This window comes from Anabrus simplex, chromosome 2 (genome assembly GCF_040414725.1).
Source record: "Anabrus simplex isolate iqAnaSimp1 chromosome 2, ASM4041472v1, whole genome shotgun sequence".
Taxonomy (NCBI): domain Eukaryota; kingdom Metazoa; phylum Arthropoda; class Insecta; order Orthoptera; family Tettigoniidae; genus Anabrus; species Anabrus simplex.
Genome location: NC_090266.1, coordinates 1,185,130,503 through 1,185,153,951, shown reverse-complemented (window position 1 = coordinate 1,185,153,951; position 23,449 = coordinate 1,185,130,503). Strand labels below are relative to the sequence as shown.

At 39.7% G+C, this 23,449-nt stretch overlaps 1 protein-coding gene across 2 annotated transcripts in view; it reads left to right on the top strand.

Annotated features, from left to right (window-relative positions):
* Positions 1-824: 824 nt before the first annotated feature.
* The window catches only part of LOC136864781 (nuclear cap-binding protein subunit 3), a 271,629-nt gene continuing 249,004 nt past the window's right edge, over positions 825-23,449 (top strand). Inside the window, exon 1 of one of the 2 annotated variants that reach the window (XM_067142161.2) lies at positions 825-1,035. In XM_067142161.2, the coding sequence (XP_066998262.2) occupies positions 877-1,035 (159 nt within the window). In that variant the 5' untranslated portion in view covers positions 825-876. The remainder of the gene's footprint in view (positions 1,036-23,449) is intronic. The other variant, XM_067142162.2, reaches the window with a different exon arrangement.

Genomic DNA, 23,449 nt, shown 5'->3' with positions numbered 1-23,449 from the left:
GACAGGCAGGAGATACCGTGGGTGTTATTCTACCGCCCCACCCACAGGGGACCTTATAGGGTTGGCGTGAAGAAGAGCATCCGGTCGTAAAATAGGGCCAAATCCACATGTTCGACACAGCTCTCACCCGCGACCGCACAGGTCTGGGAAAAGCGGTAGAAAAGGTATTTTTGTTTTATGTAGTTTGTTTTAATTTTCCTCATGTAATTAATATAAGATAAGAATACTTGACAACTAAATGTTAAATCTAATGTGATGTGTACATTCATATTTTACAATATTAGAATTTACTTACAATATTTTGTCTGGAGGAAAGCGGAAGGAAAATTTCTATAGCTGATCAAGTTCAAAGTTATTGCAGCCAAAAACAGCGCAAACCTTACCAAACATGGTTCAGTGCTTGTATGATTGTAATTCCAAAACCTTTTGTCACTGGATAAATTACATTTTCACGGAAATTTTCTTCTTAACGCAAATCCAGATCAAAACTTCACACTGCATAAGCTGATCGGTAACTACCCTCAGTTTTAAGGTCGTCCCGCAAGTGCGCTGGCAATCAATGTCTTGCGATATCTCGCAAAGTGTCACGTATAGTATTCTCCTTAGCGTATTTGCTATAAGTTTCACATGTGTTCAATCTTCTGTCAGTATGCTGCAATTGTCATAATCCTTAGTGTAATTTTGGAGCAAAAGGTGCAAGCGTGTCAGGATCAGTTAGACATGTAGATGAAACGACTCGATGTTTCAATTGTTTAAAACTCTTTGCACTTGTGTATTTACAATTAAGCTCAAAGAATATTTAGTGTCAATTATACAATGGCGACTTCAAGTAGTGCAGGTGAACTTCCGAATTTAAAAATTGAAATAGACAACTGTATGGGTGAACCTATGGATGTTGATGAAACTGGTAATATAAGCGACGATAAGCATTCAGTGGATGATACGGAGGAAGGGGAGATCAGTGACTCAAAAGACTTCAGTGATCACGGTTCTCCAAAAGTGGTAACGTCAGTGTCAACAATGGGATCTGTTTGGGTAAGAAAGCTATTTATGAATTACGGTGACGTAAGGAGCAATTTAATTGAAGGGACAGTAAAAATATATGTTTGTCATAACCTCTCATATTCATTACATACTCCGTGTAACCGAGTTTTACCCGATCGTTTAGGTTGGTTATGATTCCAAGTATCACCGCGAATACTGCAATTTCCGAAAAGAAATACAGTTTTTACCTGGCTGATGTGTACTATGGAAGTTCGTCTGAAGCCTTTCTACTATGAATTAATTTTGATGCTCCTTCAGTATACATATACAGTCGTTCAGACAGTAGCTTATATGCTTACTGATGCAGAATATCATCGCCTCTAGGTACAAGGGAAGCATTGTGGTCGGCAGTACTCTTCTTTACCCGGTTTGCTTATTTTTTAAATGTCCTGAATAACAAAGCCTAACGTTCTTCATAATTGTATTCAGAAAGAATTTATTGCAGCCGAATGGCCATAATGATACATATATGTCATATTCCTTTTAGAATTTGACCTACATAGTAGTACAGCATATTTCCTAGTTCTGAGCAGTCATGTCACTCCTTGCTATATTCCACTTTTGACCTGGTTCGGTTTGGGCACATGGTTATGTGGTAAGTTCCGCATGTATTGTTATATAGTTCACGCACACAGTTTTCATCTGGATCATGAAAAACTTTTCGGGAGCAAATCTTGTGGTGGAAACCATAAACTGCAAGCCTGGTCACGACTTGACTCATTTCACACAGAGGTTGCGTCCATCTGCTGTCTAGCATTGCATTTGTTGTGTAGAATTCCATCGGTATATCCCGTTTTTTATTCTGTAGAACTTGGAGCAGCTTGTTGTAACTTCCGTAGTCGGTAGTAGTAAGTTATCCGTAGATCCTCTATTAGGAACGTTTCTCTTGCGAGCTCGTACACCAGTCTGAATCTGGTTGTCTTTGATACACCAAGGGCTCTTTTGAGAAATCTGGATTTTGTCTTTTCTATCTCTTCCAGTTGTATTCAAAGTCCATTTTGAATTTCTTTCTCTTTCATATGGAGTCTTGTAATCATACATACATACATACATACATACATACATTATCATTATAGACTGTTATGCCTTTCAGCGTTCAGTCTGCAAGCCTCTGAGAATTTACTAAACGTCGCCACAATCCTCGATTTGCAACTAGTGTTGTGGCCTCATTTAGTTCTATACCTCTTATCTTTAAATTGTTAGAAACAGAGTCTAACCATCGTCGTCTTGGTCTCCCTCTACTTCTCTTACCCTCCATAACAGAGTCCATTATTCTCCTAGGTAACCTATCCTCCTCCATTCGCCTCACATGACCCCACCACCAAAGCCGGTTTATGCGTACAGCTTCATCCATCGAGTTCATTCCTAAATTAGCCTTTATCTCCTCATTCCGAGTTCCCTCCTGCCATTGTTCCCACCTGTTTGTACCAGCAATCATTCTTGCTACTTTCATGTCTGTTACTTCTAACTTATGAATAACATATTCTGAGTCCACCCAGCTTTCGCTCCCATAAAGCAAAGTTGGTCTGAAAACAGACCGATGTAAAGATAGTTTCGTCTGGGAGCTGACTTCCTTCTTACAGAATACTGCTGATCGCAACTGCGAGCTCACTGCATTAGCTTTACTACACCTTGATTCAATCTCACTTACTATATTACCATCCTGGGAAAACACACAACCTAAATACTTGAAATTATCGACCTGTTCTAGCTTTGTATCACCAATCTGACATTCAATTCTGCTGAATTTCTTACCTACTGACATCAATTTAGTCTTCGAGAGGCTAATTTTCATACCATACTCATTGCACCTATTTTCAAGTTCCAAGATGTTAGACTGCAGGCTTTCGGCACAGTCTGCCATTAAGACCAAGTCGTCAGCATAGGCCAGGCTGCTTACTACATTTCCACCTAACTGAATCCCTCCCTGCCATTTTATACCTTTCAGCATATGATCCATGTAAACTACAAACAGCAAAGGTGAAAGATTACAGCCTTGTCTAACTACAAACAGCAAAGGTGAAAGATTACAGCCTTGTCTAACTCCTGTAAGTACCCTGAACCAAGAACTCAGTCCTGTAATCAGACAAGAAATAATTTTATGGGGCCAGCAGTCATAAAGATATATTTATAACCACAGTTCCGTATCCATGACCTAAAATACATAAAGACCTCACATTAGTTGTAACCCGTTGTAATCATTCACTTCCTATTCTTCAGAGACAACACAGCAAGGCAGTATGAAACAATCCTTTATTCCTTGCATTGCTCAGCATATAAACTGTGTGCAGACCAACAATTGGCACTCGTTAGAACTAACTATGTGCCATTAGTGATATATTAATACACATTGTCTAATAAAAATTATTTAAATGTATAAATTCTACAGTACCTACATGTCGTTTCTGTTTCCTGAATTATGCCACATTCATACTTGTATTTAAACACTTGGACTTTTTTTATATCAGTAGTACTATATTTTATTTATAAAAACCAGATCATTACTGTACCCCGTAAGCCAAGACTTTCACACACGCGTAACGACTGTCATTTGTTTACTCCTTCTCGGAAAGGATGTTCTCCAACAGTGCTCAGTGCTGCCAACCTCTGAACTTGGGAAGTATGCTTCGATACCTGGTGGTGGTGATTATTGTTACACATTGTTAGGATAGGATCTGGACAGGATTCTTGCCATGCGGACGGTTAGGCTAGGATCTGGACAAGATTCTTGCCATGCGGACAGTTAGGATAGGATCTGGATAAGAATTTTGCCGTGCAAACGATTAGAATAGGATCTGGACAAGACCATTGGTCTGGACGGTTAGAAGCAGCCCTAGGCCTCTAGTTTTCTTAAAACGTTACATTTACTTGCACTTTTATTGTGCTTCGGTTGATGACGGATTATGATTAAATTTCTTCACGGGAAGGAGATCATGTGCCACTTTACATTGGCCAATAAGAATACAAGTAGCTACTTCAGAAATGAAAATGGCGTGTAATAATCTCGATTAAGTTATAAAAGTAAATGTACTTCTAGGGGCAGAATGGTGGGTTCCCTGATATCGCAATGAACACATTTCTCCTCTGTGACGCTCTCCAAGTAAAATTGCATTAATTTCCACTTATAACATTAGAAATATGTTCACACACGGGGTAAAGTAATACCAAAACCAGTATTAGCCTACTTATTTAATTTAGAATATTTAAAATATTTTGTAAGTACTTGTCAGAAAGGGAGCAGGGATAGTCTTAGTTCTATGTAAAGAATAAGAGTTTACCAACTTCAGTTTCCTTCCTTCTCAAGGCATGGCTCATTCAGGGAATAAAAAATAAATTCTTTCATTTTTGAGAACACCTAGTGAAATACTATAGGTAGGCTACAGTAGTTACGCTAGTACAGTAGCCTATATTAATTGATCATATTTTTAAAAGACTGACAGTTGAGATAAAAGAAAAACATTTGATTATTTGGAATCTTAGGGTCTGTGTGTGGTGACACCCGAGTGAAATTAACAACAATTATTTTGAAATCGGTCAACAAACATTACTCTTTTCTGGAACACCTTTACAGCCACAAATTGAAATGGCGTATGGCTTTTAGTGCCGGGAGTGTCCAAGGACATGTCGGCTCACCAGGTGCAGGTCCTTTGATTTGACGCTCGTAGGCAACCTGCGCGCTGTGATGATGATGACACATACACCCAGCCCCCGTGTCAGCAAAATTAACCAATGATGGTTAAAATTCCTGACCCTGCCGGGAATCAAATGCGGGACCTCTGTGACCAAAGGTCAGCACGCTAACCATTTAGCCATGGAGCCGGACAACCACAAATTATGAAACAGCCAATTTCTCCTTTTTCCTGAACCTTTCCCCCAAATTTATTGGGCCCAGTTTTATGACTACGTACCCTTTTTATGCCAATCCTATGTGGATGTTACACTATTGTAATGTGTTTCTGTCATAGTTGGTAGTAAATATAAATTACAATGTGTGTTAAGACAAATACAGTCGCTGACTTAGAGGAGTTAACTATGCACAGCTCTCACAAGACTACTTACTGTATTGGTTATGTTCAGCCTCTAGTAACGCTTATGACTGTACTGGCTAATGATAAGAGCACGAGAGAACAGATAATTAACTAGGCCTAAATAATCTGTGAATTTTACTTCTTGGGTACTTGGTTGTAACGTTGTAGATACTGCAATTACATCCTGCACACACCATAACTCGTCACTTTTAAACTAAGTGGTTTCATTATTTTCATGAATATCGTAGCAGTGGGCTACACATGATGCAAGCTCTATCGGAGAAAAAGAAAACTGCTCTCCAGCCAATAGAAACACACAAATGGTCACATTTCAGAGAATGACAAAGTGTCTGTTTTAATTTTTCTTTATAAATAAGAACACATCTTAGGGGCAGGTTGGTGGCTCCGTGGCAAGCATAAAGGAAGGATCCCTCCTCTCAGTTACTTAAAGTATTGTTTCACATTTTTGGATGATTTACTTCATTAAAATCCCCCACTCTGCTAATAAAGTGTAACTAAAGAAGTAACAAGAAGTTCGTTTTATAATATTAAAATGTATTAAGTTAAGATAGCTATGCCAGTTACCCAGTTACTCGTGCAGTTACATGGGAAGTTCCCGAGTCTTGTACGGGAACCTGTAATTACAGTATTGCTTGGTTCAATTTGTTGATAGGGCTGATCAACTCAATATTAGGTTCATTAAATAACAATAGACTTCCTTATTTAAATTTAATTTCTTTTCACATGATTATGCTTTTTCTTGTGTTACATTTCATTATGCAGAATACTACTAAAGTAGCCTACTGGGCGTGTAATCACTGATCGGTACACCTTTCTGTATAACCACCTTTAAAAATGGTCTGTTCACTGTTCACTGAGGTGAGAAACTAATTGCCGAGTTGAGTGTCTGTGAGATGAGGATTAAAGTTACTGCAGTAAATGTTTTCAGATATTAAAATAGGAAAGAATAATAATAATAATAATAATGTTATTTGCTTTACGTCCCACTAACTACTTTTACGGTCTTCGGAGACACCGAGGTGCCGCAATTTAGTCCCGCAGGAGTTCTTTTGCGTGCCAGTAAATCTACCGACACGAGGCTGTCGTATTTGAGCACCTTCAAATACCACCGGACTGAGCCAGGATCGAACCTGCCAAGTTGGGGTTAGAAGGCCAGCACCTTAACCGTCTGAGCCACTCAGCAATAGGAAAGAACATTTATTACAATATTATTATTATTATTATTATTATTATTATTATTATTATTATTACAATATTAGAAAATTAAGGCTTTTTTCCTTAAAATCAATATTATCAAAACTTATTTATGTTGTCCTAAAGTATAAAAGTAATTAATTTTGACATTAGGGTCAGGGGTACAAAATCAATTGATCATCATCATCATCATCATTTCCCATTATCCAGCTGTAGCCAGGTAGGAGGAAATATGGTTCCTCTCCACTTTCTTCGGTCTTTCCACCACTCCTCCTCCAACACTGTGTCCCAGTCCAGGTTTCTTTCTCTAATACTGCGTTGGTTAGGGCATCCCCTGCTAAAAGCGATGTGTAGCTCTTTGGATGCTGGGGGAACTGTGTGAAGTGGGCAACCAGCACCAAACTACATCAAGATTGCGACAGTAAATGCCCTGACACTGACGGGAAAGACAGAAGAAGTGGTTGACTTCATGGAAATCAATTGCTAAAAGTAAAAAAAATGGCTGTCAGTAAATTCAGCTTGCATACTTCCTGAAGAGGACTGGAGAGGTTTAGATGAAATTTTCATCATAGTTCAAGTCATTACAGAACAAGTACTGGCCATGATTGTTTGACAGTGGCAGGTCAAGTATACCAACTACAGGGTCTCGCACATAAACTAAGACCGTCCAAATGGTGTTTTTACTCTCTGATAAAATAAGTTGCAGTATTGGAGGCGCACGCATAGTTCTTGACCTCCAGCATGCATGCGTTTGACCACGCAAGCATCAGTCACCAGTCTGAACCTCAGCTGTTAACCGGTGAGACAATTATCATTGCAACACCGTATTTTCATATGTAAAAGTTATTTTATGTACAAGTCACCTCGAGAGGTACGCGATGCATTTGTTCAGCAATTTCCTCGTGAAGTGCCTCCTTCACGAGCACAGATTCACGTAACTTAATTGTAAATAAATTTGAAAGTTCTGGCTTAGTGCTCAATAAAAAACATGTGCGCACATGAATAGTTTTAACAGAGGCAAACCTAGAAGACATTGGTGCAAATCTTGAATGGTCACCGAATAAATCACTCACAAAATTAGCCCAACAAGTAGGGGTTCTACTAGAGGACCCGAGCTGCTCCACAGCATTCATTATAAATAGGTCAATTAACATGTCTCGATATGAAATTCTCCATGCGGCCCTGGTACTTTTTTCAAAAGTTTTTTTTTTCTTTATTTATATTACCTGTTAATGTGTCAAGTGAATTTTTGTGAGGGGTTTTCATGTGATATTTTATGAACGTATTTATTGTTGTGTGTTTAATTTTTAAGTTTTTTTAGTTCTAGATTGTTTTGGGTGGAAGTTTGTCCTTGTTGCAGCCCATATTGTCTGCGAATTAGATGATCCTTTCAGACAGATAATAAAAATAACTTAAGTGATGGTTGTATGTGTTTACGTGTCTCGCAATAGATATGATGTACACGATTCCAACTGTCATTGGGACTGTCACGAATTAGCCTAGTGAACCCGAGAACAAATTATCACATATTGGAAGAACTGAAAGAAAACATTACGAATTAAATCAGAAACATTACTGTAGCAGAACTCGCTTGCATCAGCCAGAATGTGGTTACCAGATACAATGCCTGTATAAACAAGGAAGTACGACACTTCCGGCATCTTTTATCAGGTAAGATCAAAACAGGGCAGCTGCACGCGTCATAAGTTTGGCGGAGGCAACTGTCGTAGCACAGAGTACAAACCCTGTGCGTTCAGTCTTAGTTTATATGATAGACCCTGTACTTTTGATATTTCTACAGTAGATATGTCATGAATGTTTTGGGAAGATGAATTTATTAGATGAATATCTTCTCATGATTGAAAAATGAAAATGAAAAACCGACAACCTGTTGTCCAGTCTTTGACCGGGTCAGGGATGTAATGAATGATCCATATATAGGCTGTTAGTACGATGGGGTCGCCACTCCCAAAGTGATACATATTAATGACTGATAAATGCTATGAAATGATAATGGAGAGTGTTGCTGGAATGAAAGATGACAGGAAAAACCGGAGTACCCGGAGAAAAACCTGTCCCGCCTCCGCTACGTCCAGCACAAATCTCACATGGGGTGACCGGGATTTGAACCACGATATCCAGCGGTGAGAGGCCGACGCGCTGCCGTCTGAGCCACGGAGGCTCCTTCTCATGATTGTAATGTTTTAATTTTTATTTTTAGTTTAGTCTTCTTTCTGTACAGTTTCATTATTCGAAGGGCTAGCCTGTTGGACCAGGTTGGGGACTAGGTGATGGTGTCCTTTCCTCTAGCATTCCATTCTTTTTTTTCAATTCTTCTCCCCCCCCGATTCATAATATCTCCTATTTCTTCCTCGCCAGCCTTTTCCAATCTCTCTCTGCTCACGTTGACTCATGTTCCATATGAGTTTTATTTTTCTTGCTTCTTTTCTGGAATGATATTGCTCCCTTCCCTTTTTTTTTTTAGTTTCCTCATATCTGATTGGTTCTTTCTTTATTGATTCTCTTAGATTTCACATAGATTCCTCCTCCTTTTCATTTGAAGATTGTGAAGCTTTAGTCTTTCTTACATATTTTCTTTTTTGTTCTTACCATTGTACAGGGACATTCTTTTATCTATGCAGGGGATTGTTACTCGCAGCAGTCACTTTGTAGACCAAGGCGCATCATGGCTGCAGTGCCATTGTAAGGGAGGGGTTGTGTAATGGTAATTTAGAACTGACCGGGCGAGTTGGCCGTGCGGTTAGGAGTGCGCAGCTGTGAGCTCACATCCGGGAGATAGTGGGTTCGAACCCCATTGTCGTCAGCCCTGAAGATGGTTTTCCGTGGTTTCCCATTTTCACACCAGGCAAATGCTGGGGCTGTACCTTAACTAAGGCCACGGCTGCTTCCTTTCCTGTCCCATCGTCGTCATAAGACCTATTTGTGTCGGTGCAACGTAAAGCAAATATAAAAAAAATTAGAACTGAAATATTATGTGGACGCTGACTGCGCTGGCCTAAAATCGACGAAGGGATACATATTTTTGCTCAGGAATAGGACGATCGCCTGGTCCAGTCGCAAGCAGACTTCAGTTTCAGTGTCTTCAACAAAGCAGAACATTTTGCAGTATCTTTAGTTAGTCGACAGTTACTGTGGCTCAAGCATTTTATCAGAGATTTTGATATACAGATTATTGAGCCAGGTAATTTGTTCTAGAATAATCAGGGTTGCATTCGGCTGATGGTATTCAGCGTTTCTTGAGCTCGAACCAAACACATCGAGGTCTGCCATCACCAACTAAAGGATCTCTGTGAGAAGGGAAATATACATTACCCTTCTAATGTGATGTTAGCAGATGTATTTACAAAGCCAAAACTTTCTGTCAGATTTTAGAACAATTAACTTAGGGCTTAAAAATTTTTAAATCTGTGTCAGACAGAAGGGGTGAAGAAAATGCTTGACTCAGATTCAAAAAGTGGCAATGTTGTTTTGATTTTTCATACGTGCCACACAGCGGTGTTGTTTTGTATTTGACTCTCTTTGTCACTTTGCAAGTAATGACTTGCTCTGTTATACCTTGCATGGGTCACTTATCTTCGTTTTCTTTTATCACCATTTGTGTAATGTGTAACAGTATGAATATTGTAATAAACATAACTCCTCACAGTGGAATGATTTTTAGTTCTGTGTTCTTGAAACTCAAATATTTAAATCATAGTAATCCTAATACAGTGCATCTAAACTAAGTCCAACCCCATAGCTCCTCAGCTTATACATTGCAGTCTGACTAGTAATTCATTTTTCCCATCATACATATTTGCTGCTCTGGTTTTCATTGTGCATTGTCCAGTATACATCATGACAGATAACCAATGAAGACAACACCATAATTTATTCTAAATCCAAAGCATTTTACATTGGCAGTTCTTACCTTCTCCCTATCATCATGATGGTCAACCAAATGTTAGCTTGAATTTTCTTCTACTTCTTCTTGCGTTCCGGCCTTCTAAGGACCACGTTACAATTTCAATTCTTCCTCTTTAGTTGTTCTTTCCTTTTCTTCCAGTATTCTTTCATTGTTTCACTGTGCTTCTTTTTCCTGTCTTCAGTCCACTTTGTGCCTGTTTTCTTTTCCTTCCTCCCTTGGAATCCTTCCATTTGTAAGACTTTCTTCCTAAAAATCTTTCTTTCCAATAATTCTTCTCGTATGTTATTCCTTTCCAGGTCTTTCTTCACTTCTTGAATCCAGATGGTGGTTGATTTCTTTTCCCAAGGTACTTGAAGATTCGTTTAGTTGGTCTATTGTCATCCATTCTATAAATGTGTCCAAGAAATAGCAGTCTCCTTTTTCTTATTGTTTCTGATAGGCCTATGTTTTCTATGTTCTGGTAAATTTCATTGTTACGTCTTAATTTCCAAAACTCTGCAATTCTTAGAGGACCTAATATTTTCCTTACAATTCTTCTTTCTAATATTTCTAATTTACCAAGCTTGTAGTTCAGTGCTAGACATTCGCTGGCATACAGGCATTCTGGTTTCTCTACTGTGTTGTAGTGCTTTATTTTAAGTTTTGTTGATAAGCACCTTTTGTTATAAGTATTCTTAGTTGTACCGTAAGCTCTTTCCATCTTTTGTATCCTCTCCTCTATAGCAGACTTTTCTAAACCATTTTCTTGAATTGTCTCACCCAAATATTTGAATTTCTTTAGCTTTGCTATTTGACCAATATCCATTACTAAAAAGTTCAGGGCACTTTTTATATTTGTCAAAAATTTTGTTTTCTCAGCAGAGATTCTCAAGCCTGTCATGTTGGCTGTCTTTTCAAGGAGATTGACTTACATTGCTGCATCTGTAAGGCTTTCTGAAAGTATGGCAAAGTCATCTGCAAATGCTAGGCAATTAATTGCAACACCTTTGTTCTTTTTCCTCAGCACGAGTGGCAATATTTTGGATTCTTTCAGTTTTTCATTCCAAATTCTTACAATTTTTTCCATGACACAATTGAAAAGGACACCTGTATTTATTTTGAAAGGTCGAGATATTTCACCCATAAATTTTACTTTCGAGATAGTGTCTGTAAGGGTTTCACGAATTAGGTTTCCCAATTTAGTTTTAACTTCAAATTCACGGATTACTTTGTCTAGGGTTTTCCTATCAACTGAGTCAAAAACTTTTTTAAAGTCAATAAATGTTACGACTATGTCTTTGAAATTTATTAATCTGTGTCGAATTACAGATTTCAGGTTGAAAATCTGTTCGGAGCAAGATCTTCCCTCCCTAAATCCACCTTGATATTCACCCAAATGACTGTCCAGTGTCGATTTTACTCTGTTTAGTAGTATTGTTGAGAATGTCTTATAAGCAACTGGCAAGAGAGATATGCCTCTGTAGTTGTTGATATCTTGTTTGTTACCCTTCTTGTGTAATGGGTGTATTAGAGCCACTTTCTAATCCTCTGGGATCTTTTCTGTTTCCCAAATTTCTTCAAAGATTATTTGTAGATCTTCTATAATTTTTGGTTCAGCCCATTTTAAAAGTTCAGCTGTTATGGAGTCTTCCCCACTAGCTTTGTTATTTTTAAGAATTTTTTAATGCTTCCTTAATTTCTTCTGCTGTTGGAGGTGAATCAGCTTCTAGATTTTCGTGAATTTCTTAACATTTTAATTTACGGTATGATTTGGCTCAGGGCAGTTTAGCAGGTGTTCGAAATGTTTTGCCAGAATCTCACAATTCCCCACTTCTTATTAACATTCATAATTTCCTTAATACTTTTTTGAGAAATAGCTACATAGTCCAACTGAAACTCACCTAACATTGGGTTTGAGGACACCCTTGTTTTAGCCTTTCTTGGAAGTATCTTAAAGAAGGTCGGCATTAATTTTAGGTGAAAGAATTTACGGAGATTAGTCTCATGCCATTTTTATTTGTTCTTTTGTGTGCTGGATATGCCCCTACTGTTTTGCTGAAAACTTTTTCTTTGCCTATCTGTGCATTAAAATCACCTAGTAGAATAATATTTGACTTTGGAATTTTTGATATTTCATCATCTAGAAGACTCCAGAATTCTTCAGTTTTACTTGGGTTCTTCCTATTATCTTCATTTATTGGTGCATGACAGTTAACAAATCTATACTTTTTGTTCTTGCATTTAAGTGTGAGAAGAGAGAACCTTTCTGAACTAGATCTGAATTCCATAACATTATCAACTATTGCTTTACGGACATAAAAGGTGGTACCTAGTAGTGGCATTCCTTTCATAAATTTGATTGCTGGTTTACCTTTAAAGATTCTATAATCTTTGGTTTCTGTTACATTCTCATCCATAAACTGTCTCTCTTGAGCTGCTAAGGTCTGGATTTCATGTCTGTCTAAGAAAATTTCCAGTTCTGTTTGCCAGTTTTTAGCGAGGAATTTACATTAAGAGTGCCTGCAAAGAATTTCCTGTTAAATTTAAGTCTGAAAGGATTCCAAGGATACACCGACTCACCCTTATTGCAGATGTTGGGACTCCCCAGAACCCTAGGTCCCGATGCATTGCATAATGCAATGGTGGATTTCTCTTTCGAGCTAACACCTGGGGTAGTGCTTTCATTCAGCGGACTTTCAATTCTACAACTGAAATTGTACATTGTACAAGGTAGGAAATTAATTCCAAGATAAGATCGGATTGTTAGCCCGAAATGATTTTTTATTCGTGCTTTACTCCACTAGGTTCTTCTGCTCTCTCCGCTGTTGTGACATTAAATTCCTCATTCGCCTTCGAGACCGTTGACGAGGTTTCACCTGTAACCCTAGGCGGGGACCCGTAGAGGGTGCTACCATCCGGAGCCAGGTGGACACAGGTTTTTTTACGAGGTTGTTACTCCTCCCCCTCCTCTTTCTCCATCACTTGCAAGATGGGGCCCGAGGCTTGGGACTGGCAATGCCGGAGTTTAGCTTGAATTTTATATTTAAGAAAATAACCCGTAGCAAAATGATCAGTGGCCTGTACCAAAAGAGGTGTTCACTAACATTTCGAAAGGAAGGGTGCAGTCAGTGGTTGAGAGTAAGTTGAAGTCCAGCCCCACGGTGTTGGGGGCAATGCGTTCACCCGTCACCCGGCGGCCCCGGGTTCGATTCCCGGCAGGGTCAGGGGTTTTTAATTGTAAATGATTAATATCCCTGGCCTGGGTACTGGGTGTTTGTGTCATCCTTAACGTTCCTTTCCTTACATTCAACACTCTACACTTCCGCAATTCCACTTATATGCAGGTTCCTATCATATGGTGAAAGTGCGAGGACGGTTTGAAAAGTTCTCGGAATCACCGCTAGATGTCAGTGCTAGAGCAACGAGGTTTCTGCGCAATAATCACACATACTTTGTGAGTGAACACGTGGCACGTCAGTGCTCTAGCTGCAGGAGTGTGATAGTGATGATTCTTTGTTGTTCCCGCGTAGTGATTTGTGACAATGGAAAAAACTGAGATTCGAGCATTGATTAAATACTTTGTAAAGAAAGGTATGAAAGCAAAGGAAATTCATGCTGACTTTCAGAACACACTGGGGGACTCTGCTCCTTCATTTTCAACTGTTGCCAAGTGGACCAGCGAGTTTAAATTTGGTCGGGAGAGCTTGGACGATGATCCGCGTAGTGGACGGCCAAAAAGTGTTACGACCCTAGAATTTATCGCAAAAAGTGCATAAAATGGTCATGGAGGATCGTCGACTGAAAGTGCGGGAGATTGCTGAAGCCGTAGGGATGTCTTCTGAACGGGTATATTATATTTTAACCGAAGAATTGGGTATGAAAAAATTATCCGCAAGATGAAAGCAAAGGAAATTCATGCTGACTTTCAGAACACACTGGGGGACTCTGCTCCTTCATTTTCAACTGTTGCCAAGTGGACCAGCGAGTTTAAATTTGGTCGGGAGAGCTTGGACGATGATCCGCGTTGGACAATAAACGCACCAGATTGGAAATGTCCGAACAAAGTCTGGCCCGTTTTCAGTGCAACCAAAAAGATTTTTTGTGCCGGTTTGTGACTACAGATGAACTTGGGTCCACTACTATACCCCAGAGACAAAACAGCAGTCAAAGCAGTGGAAACATGCTGATTCACCACCACCAAAGAAAGCTGGAAAGGTCATGGCCTCAGTTTTCTGGGATGCAAAAGGCATTCTGCTAATAGATTATCTTCCTACTGGCCAAACAATTACGGGGCAATACTATGCAAACGTCTTACACCAACTACAGGAAAAGATACGTGAAACAAGGCCTGGTTTGGCAAGGAAAAAGGTCATCTTTCATCAGGACAGCGCTCCGCCGCACACAAGTGTTGTGCCATGGCAAAACTTCATGAACTGAAGTACGAATTGTTGCCACATCCACCTTATTCACCTGATTTGGCACCATCAGACTCATCTATTCCCCAAGCTGAAAATTTTCCTCGGTGGACAGAGATTTTCTACAAGGGAAGAACTGACGGCCGAATTGGAGAGGTATTTTGCAGGCCTGGAGGAATCTCATTTTCGAGATGGGATCAAGTCATTGGAACATTGCTGGACCAAATGCATTAGTCTATAGGGAGACTATGTTGAAAAATAAAAGCAGTTCCACCGAGGTAAGATACTTAATTCTAGTACATTCCAATAACATTTCAAACCACCTACGTAGTGGCATAAGATCTACAGAGGTCGACGCCACAAACAAATTTTTTTTTTTTTAAAGGTTGGATGAAAACAATTGTGGTTTCAGACCACAGATTGGCTGTCAGGATCAGATTTTTAGTATGCACCAGGTAATTGAAAAATGCTATGAGTGGAATAGACAGTTTATGTTTGTTTCATAGACCTAGAGAAGGCATATGACAAAGTACCAAAGGAAAAGATGTTAGCTGTATTGGGGGATTATGGGATTAAGATTAGATTATTAAAAGCAGTCAAAGGGATTTATGTTGACAATTTGGCTGCAGTGAGAATTAATGTTAGAATGAGTTCTTGGCTCAAGGTACTTACAGGTATTGGATAAGGATTAATCTTTCACCTTTATTGTTCATAGTTAACATCGATCATCTACTGAAGGGTATAAAGCGACGGGGGGGGGGGGCAGTTAAGTGGTCATGTTATAAGCAGTTTGGCCTATGCCATTGACATGGTCTTTATCAAAGAGGATGATATTATAAATCAAAATAATAAATTTCGGTGCCAAGCCAGATGGCACTTGTATTTTCAGTCAGCAATCAGAGATAGTGCCACAATGCGCATTATGTGCAATACTTTACTGTTAGTATCAACAGGTAGCACAGAGAAGTAACTTCTGGCGTAGTGACGCCCATCCGATTATGCTCACCGCTGCTCCTCCCTCCCCCCTCTAAACCCATTCCCGCTCCCTACTTCCCCCTTCTTCCCCATCCTACCCCGTCATCCCCCCCCTCCCCCTTAACATACTATGACGATTGTAATGCAGTTCTGCTATTTCCATTTCCAATGCATTATAATTCACATATTTTTTTTTATTTTATTTGGTGTCTAACCAACAAAATTCATGAAATCTCAGCTATAGACGCCCAAGAGAATTTCGGTTTACTCGGTCTGCAATCTAGTAGGCCTAGAGTAAAACAAAGCGTCAAAATTGACGAGCAGACAGCCAGATGGCTTCAAATTGAAATGTCTGCACACGGTAGCTGAGGCCGTACGATTATTATCATCATCATCATCAAATACTTACCATTTTTTAAATAATGATCTGATGCACTCGTACGCACGGCATACTATGTTACTGGAAGCATAACCTCACACCACAAAGTAGCTTTACCTTGGAATGAATGGACACATTAAAACAAAGCTGGTATAATGACAAAAAGAAAAACAGCAGAGCACAGCATACGTAAGATAATGGGTATCACATCAGTATCCAAGTACCACATGAAAATAAAAATAACAGATTTAAATGCACTGACATAGAAAATATATAGAAATAGGCCTATATGAATAGTATCATCCAACTTCCAGCCCCTGAGGTGTTCTGAAATAGGAAATACAGGATTTCAGGAGCACTGGCGAAGATATATTTCTAATAAACAAACACAAGGGGCGAAGGCTTACAATTTCAATTTGCACAGGCACATGGAATTCAAACAACACTTTTCTATTTTTGCTAGTGGCTTTACGTTGCACGTTGGCACCAAAAGACCTATCTGTGTCGAATGCTGGGGCTGTATCTTAATTAAGGACACGGCCGCTTCTTTCCCATTCCTAGGCCTTTCCTGTCCCATCGTCGCCAAAAGACCTATCTGTGTCAGTGTGACGTAAAGCAAATAGCAAAAAAAAAAAAGGGAAACCACGGAAAACCATCTTCAGGGCTGCCGACAGTGGGATTCAGACCCACTATCTCCCGGATGCAAGCTTACAGCCGCACGCCCCTAACCGCACGGCCTACTCGCCTGGTAACAACAACACAAATAGCATCATTAGTATCATGGGAACTATTGCTTAAAATCAATAGGAGTTTGAATAAGATTAATTGATTGGGACAAGTCGGATTCAGTGTAATCCAGCAATATCTCCATAATACTTGACGTTTTATGACAAATTTTGTTCAGAAGGGCCCACGGGTTGAGGTTAGACTTTGAAATATTTAACCTCGCATCAAACAGCCTCTAATTATTTAAATCTATTATTTCATGCCTACTTGCCTGCTGTCTACAGAACCTGCCAACAACTGTCTACATGCTGTGAATGACCACCAGCGCAATCTAAAAAAGTGACTGGAACTACTAATAAATAATAATAATCGTATGGCCTCAGCTACCGTGTGCAGACATTTCGATTTGACGCCATCTGGCTGTTTGTTCGTCAATTTCGACGTTCCGTTTTAGTCTAGGCCCACTAGATGGCAGACAGAGCAAGCCGGATCTCTCTTGGGTGTCTATGGCTGAGATTTAATGAATTTTGTCGGGTAAACACCAAACGTGTCGCCAGAGATCTTTTACATGCCGACATCGTATGACATGGAGTATCGAATGGACTTTTTTCGGCCCTTCAAAAATCCGACTACCTCTGCCGGGTTTGAACCCACTATCTTGGGATCCGGAGGCCGACACACTATACCACAGATCCACAGAGGCAGCTACTGGAACTACTTGAATCTAGCTACAGGTTGGAACCGAAAACCCCATTAGAGTTTCACTGGGGTGGTCTTAAAGGCAGACTGTGCTGAAAACCTGCAATCTAATATCTTGGAACTTGAAAATTGGTGCAATGAATATGGTATGAAAATTAGCCTCTCCAAGACTAAAGTGATACCAGTAGGGACGAAACCCAGGAGAATTGAATGTCGGGTTGGGAATATAGAACTGGAACAAGTAGATAATTTCAAGTATTTAGGATGTGTTTTCTCCCGAGGTGGTAGTATAGCGAGATTGAATCAAAGTGCAGCAGAGCTATTGCAGTGATCTTGCATTTGTGATCAACAGTATTCTTTAAGAAAGAAGTCAGTTCCTGGACGAAACTGTCCTTACATCGGTCTGTTTTCAGGCCAACTTTGCTTTATGTGAGTGAAAGCTGGGTGGACTGAGGCTATCTTATAAGTTTGAAGTAATGGACGTGAAAGTAGCAAGAATGATCGCTGGTACAGACAGGAGTGTACTTGGAATGAGATAAGTTTTAACTTATAATTTTGTGTGGCTATTTCTAGCCGAGTGCAGCCCTTGTAAGGCAGACTCTCTGATGAGGGTGGGCGGCATCTGCCATGTGCGTTATTGTGGTGGAGGATAGTGTTATGTGTTGTGTGTGAGTTGCAGGGATGTTGGGGGCAGCACAAACACCCAGCCCCTGGGCCATTGGAATGAAGGTTAAAATCCCTGACCTGGCCGGGAATCAAACCCAGGACCCTCCAAACAGAAGGCCAGTATGCTGACCATTCATCCAACGAGTTGGACAGTTCTCAGTTAAGAATGAACTTGACTGATGAATCTGCATGCATAAATCTGCTTTGGTGGCTTTTATGAGCGAGTCGTCAAGTTGCCTTAGTATGCTTTTCTTTCATCATTTGCTTATCAATCTGCTGGTTCCCTGTCTGTCTGCCTTGAGGGTGTTATTTGTCAGTTGTTGTGAGTACACTCCTTATCCACAGCAACAGCTATCACTTGGAAGATTGTAGATTTTTTACAAGTTAGGACACCTCTCAAGCTGTGCAGGTCATAAAACAGTAAGTAATTTAGGTTTTCCCTGTTGAATGTGAATTATGATGCATCAAGTGACACACTTGTCAAAATCATCTACGTCTATTACATGCTCTCTCTTTCTCTTTTTTATGAAGTCCCTTCTCTCTCATATTGTTTATACACTACCAGAGTTCTCTTGACAGTCCTCGGTGACACTTTTGTTCCATCTGCTACCCATTCCTATACTTTCAGTAGTCCTTTCCCATAGACCTACTGATCTCGCATTTTATTCTTCGACTTCTCTACTTCTTTCTTCATTATATTACAAACAGTGAGATAAGGTTTTCTTGTTTGTTCTCTCTTTGTAGCGAATGTTAGCGTAGACTGTATCAGTGAAGTAAGTAACTTCATGTATTAATGACAAATTCCGTGCAGAGGGGATAACTTGCAGACTGTGACGCTCATGAACACAAAGCCACGATAACTCCCTATTATAAGCTGAAATGTGAGAATCATATCACAGCTTAAATATAAATCGAATACAGGTGTTTAAACTACTTTCAAGCATCTTGTTACTGTCTTGAGATATGTCCGTAGGTACAGTGTCGCAGTAGTCTAGAATTGGTAAGATTAGGGATTTTACCAGTTGTATTTTAAGATGTTTTGGAAATATAGTAGAGGAGCATTTGAGAGGAAAAAGGGATTTCTGTACTTTACAGCATGTATTTGTCACTTGTTCAGTCCAATTTAGCATCTCAGTCATTATAACACCTAAGTTTCTTACTGACGTACAATAAGGCACGACAGTATTATTTAAAAAATAATCGGGGTACATGTTACTTTTTAACAAGTTAAGGTTTCTTTTGGTACCAAATATTATAGTATGAGTTTTGTTAGAATTTATTAATAAGCTATTTTTGGCATAGTCTTTCAGTCGTCGTAAATCAAAATGTATTCTGTCAATGGCTACATCTATGTCTTGTGGATATGAGTGATGATAAATCTGAAGATCGCTGCATAGGTGTGGTACTTGCTATATTTCAATGCATCCCCTGTGTCGATCACAATAACAACAAATAAAAGTGGCCCCAAAACCGACCCCTGCAGGACACTCATTGACTAGTTATGCCATCCTGAGTACATTGTTCCTACTGATACTCGTTGCCAACAAACAGTGAGGTGGGAGATAAAAAATGTAAGAGATGTCCTAAAAGTTGAGACTGCAGAGTTTGAGTAGTAGTAACCCGGGCTAACTCTGTCAAAGGCACTGCTTAGATTTAATAGTGCTGCTACTGTTACATATCGTTAGTCTATTGCATGTCTTATATCGTCTGTAACTTACAATAATGCTGTCGTGGTACTGTGTCCTCTTTTAAAGCCGGATTGAGAAGAGTCAACGAGGGAATTCTGGGTCAGGTATACAGTGATTTGTGCATGAATCAGACGTTAGAGTGCTTTTGCGAGGGGTGGTAGGATGGATACTGGGTGGTAAGCTGATGGTGAATCCAAGGTAGTGTTTTTCGGGATTGGCTTTATTAGTGCGTCTTTCCAAATGCTAGGGAACCAGGCGAGTTGGCCGTTCAGTTAAGAGGCGGCTGTGAGCTTCCATCCATGAGTTAGTGGGTTCATATCCCACTGTCGGTAGCCCTGAAGATGGTTTTCTGTGGTTTCTCATTTTCACACCAGGCAAATGCTGGGACTGTTCCTTAATTAAGGCCACGGCCGCTTCCTTCCAACTCCTAGGCCTTTCCTATCCCACGTCGCCATAAGACCTATCTGTGTCGGTGCGACATAAAGCCACTAGGAAAAAAAAAAGGTACTCCATTGGTCAGGCAGTAGTTGAATATGCAAGTGTTGGCAGTACAGCCCCGATTATGTTTTTAATTAATTTTATAGAGATACCGTCATTACGTATCGCATTGGAAGTGATAGAGTACAGCACACGTTTAACATGATTTGCGCTAACACTACAGAAAGAGAACTGCTGACGCTCTGAACGGCATGCAGAGTATATGGGATTAACCAGTAATGAAATTGGCCAAGCGTTTGGCTGAGAAAAGTAATCATTTAACGTATCTAGGGATACGGTGGGAATGTGCTCTTCTACTGCTTTGCCTATGCCCAAAGATCGAAGCTTCTTCCAGGTTTGGTTTTAGTCATTATTTCCTGCTAACTGTTGAAAGTAGTGGCATTTACTGTTTCTAATAAGCTGTTTAACTTTGTTGTTAATTTTCGTGTATTGCTCAAAGTCATCCTTGTCATGTGTTCGTCTGAATTGTCTGTACCAACGGTTACGGCTGACCATAGCAGATCTTATCTCGGTCATCAGCCAGGGGAAAGGTTAAATCTTACCTCCCTCTCCATAGCATGTTTGTCATGCAAGTTCAACACTAATGAGTTGAATTTGTTAACTTTTGAGTCAGTGTCATGAAGATTATGTGTGACATCCCACAGGAAGTTATATGTGCCATTGCATAGGTCATCTAATTCAATATCTTTTATGTCTCTTAAAATAACTTAACGTGTTTTATACTTTGCTCCTCGGATAGAGTAACATAAGTACAGTAAGTCATGAGTTGACATCCCAGGAGCTGGGATCTGTCTGTGCTTAATAACTTTCTGGGGTTGATTTGTAATTATAAGGTTAATTAATGTGCCATGGCTGCATTTATGAGAACTCTGTGACAATTTCAACTAGTTATTACAATCCTCACCCCTTCTATTTTTCATATTGTTGCAGTTATGGAGAGTGGGAACTTTAGCAGTAAACGCATCAGGGCTTTACAGATCAGTCAGGGCCTGTCACTGCAGATATATGGGCATGAGTTTTACTATTTAAAGATTTAAGCACACTAATATGAAATGGTTTCTTGTAGGGTTTTTTTTTTCCAAACATCTAGGCAGAGTTGGAAAGGTGAACACTATATCATCATACTTTAATCACCTGACTGAGGAACTCTTTCTGCCTTACTCCCACACTGTAGTGTGTTCCAAATTGCAATCAAATCTCATCAAAATGTCTAGCTTCCTTTGCTTCCCTAACTGTTCTTGTACAGTGTTTTCTGGGAGTGCAATATTGTTTCTGTAAATGTGAATAACAGCTCAAAAAATGTGGGTATAGAATGAGCATGCAGCCTTCTACCTTTTCATGGGATAGCTATACACCACTTCTAAAAACAGCCTTGTTTATGGGTGGAAAAACAAATGTCTTACCTCACCAAAGGTCTTATGTTCACATTTAACACCAAGAAAAAAACAATCGGGCAAGTTATCATGCATATGTCTGTACGGCATGAATAAACCCTGGGCAAAAAGAATACCTAACATCATTGCTGCACTAACCAAAAAGGAAAACCAAGATAATGACTGCCATGTCATACTCTCACATCATTCTCTTCTGAAGGGAGTGGCCCACCTAAGTTCTTTCACATCAAATATCTTCCAATTAGTTAAAGATGTGATAAGTTAAGCGGTTCTCACATAGGTAAAAAACAGTAAGTGGCACATTAAAGGACCTGTTCTTTAATAAGTACCGAAACAGCAATACCAAGTTGCTTTTTAAAAATGGAACACTATTTCTGTCACGTAATTATTAGTACGGGGTCTTTATTTATGCTTGACAAGGACTTTCTCACTCGACCTTAGCCGCCGATGACAGGCCACTATCGGCCTCTGGCGCGGGCAGTTTCCAGCACTTCCTGCAGTTGCGGAGAGCCGAGCTCCGAGTTTGTAGGGTGTTCAATGAAGCTACTGCGTACTCTATGTCATATTGTATAATATTGTGATTGTGTATAGTGCTGTAATGTATGTGAAATATTCGTTACGTGAACGTGTATATCTGCACAGTACTTACATTAAGTGCAGAAAATCGTGCGTTAGGACAAGACAAAAGTTTCGAGCAAAATTTCCAGGGAGACCCATTCCTATCAATCGGACAATAAAACAACTGGCCAAGAGATTCAAACATACGGGTTCAGTAAACAATAAAAATAGATGTAAAGGTCGTTATCTCCTTACTGAAGCATGTTTGGTACGAGGATATTCAGTATAAATCTGTGCCCCCTCGTAGCCCAGATTTAATGGCATGTGATTTTTATTTGTGGCGAATGTTAAAAAATGTAGTTTATGGGAATAACCCTCACACACTAGATGAACTTACAGACAATATAAGAGCTGCAATTGCATCCATCAGTGCTGAAGAACTTGGTGGAGTAACCGATAGCTTCATTAGGAGATGCTGATTATGTTTGGTAGCACATGGGGAACATTTTCAGCATAAACTGTAAAAGTGGTGAGTAAAACGCATGATAATGATTTTGAGCATAAACTGTATACATGATGAATAAAATGCATGATAATGATTTTGAGCATCGTATTCTGCAGGTGCCGGCAACTGAACCGTTACTGGCGGCCAAGGTCGAGCGAGAAAGTCCTTGCCAAGCATAAATAAATACCCTGTAGCTAGCCATGTTGAAGGATCCAATAATTCCCACAGTTAGACATGTAGCACTGGTGAAAAGGAGCATGAAGTATGCACGATTTCAAATGTGGTGCTAACAGTGAAAGACATAGTGAGGGTGATGCATCAGAGGTGGTTTGTATGTTCACTCTTCCGGTGATATCAATACAAGGTGTAAGTTGTGTGTAGCCATCGTCTTCTTGACCTAAGGGTATTAACTCCTAATGTTGCAACTATGTTATCAGAGGTGAAAATTAAATCCCAGCTCAGTTTAGGTAGAATTTTCAAAATGAAATGTAATGCCCATTGTGGTTCAGATTAAACCAAAAATCACAGGGCCAAAGGCTTAGAATTATTGTAGGAGAGTTGATGTACATATACATATCCTCTTGAACTAGCTCTACTTTCCTGGGTGCAGTGAATGAGCGTTCTCCATTTATTTCTGTCCATGTAGGCGTCTTCTTCCATAACCTGCTGCAAATTCGGACCTATTCCAGATAGTCCATCTACAGTATGCACATAAAGAGTATTCACTTACATTATTTAAATTCAGTCTAAAT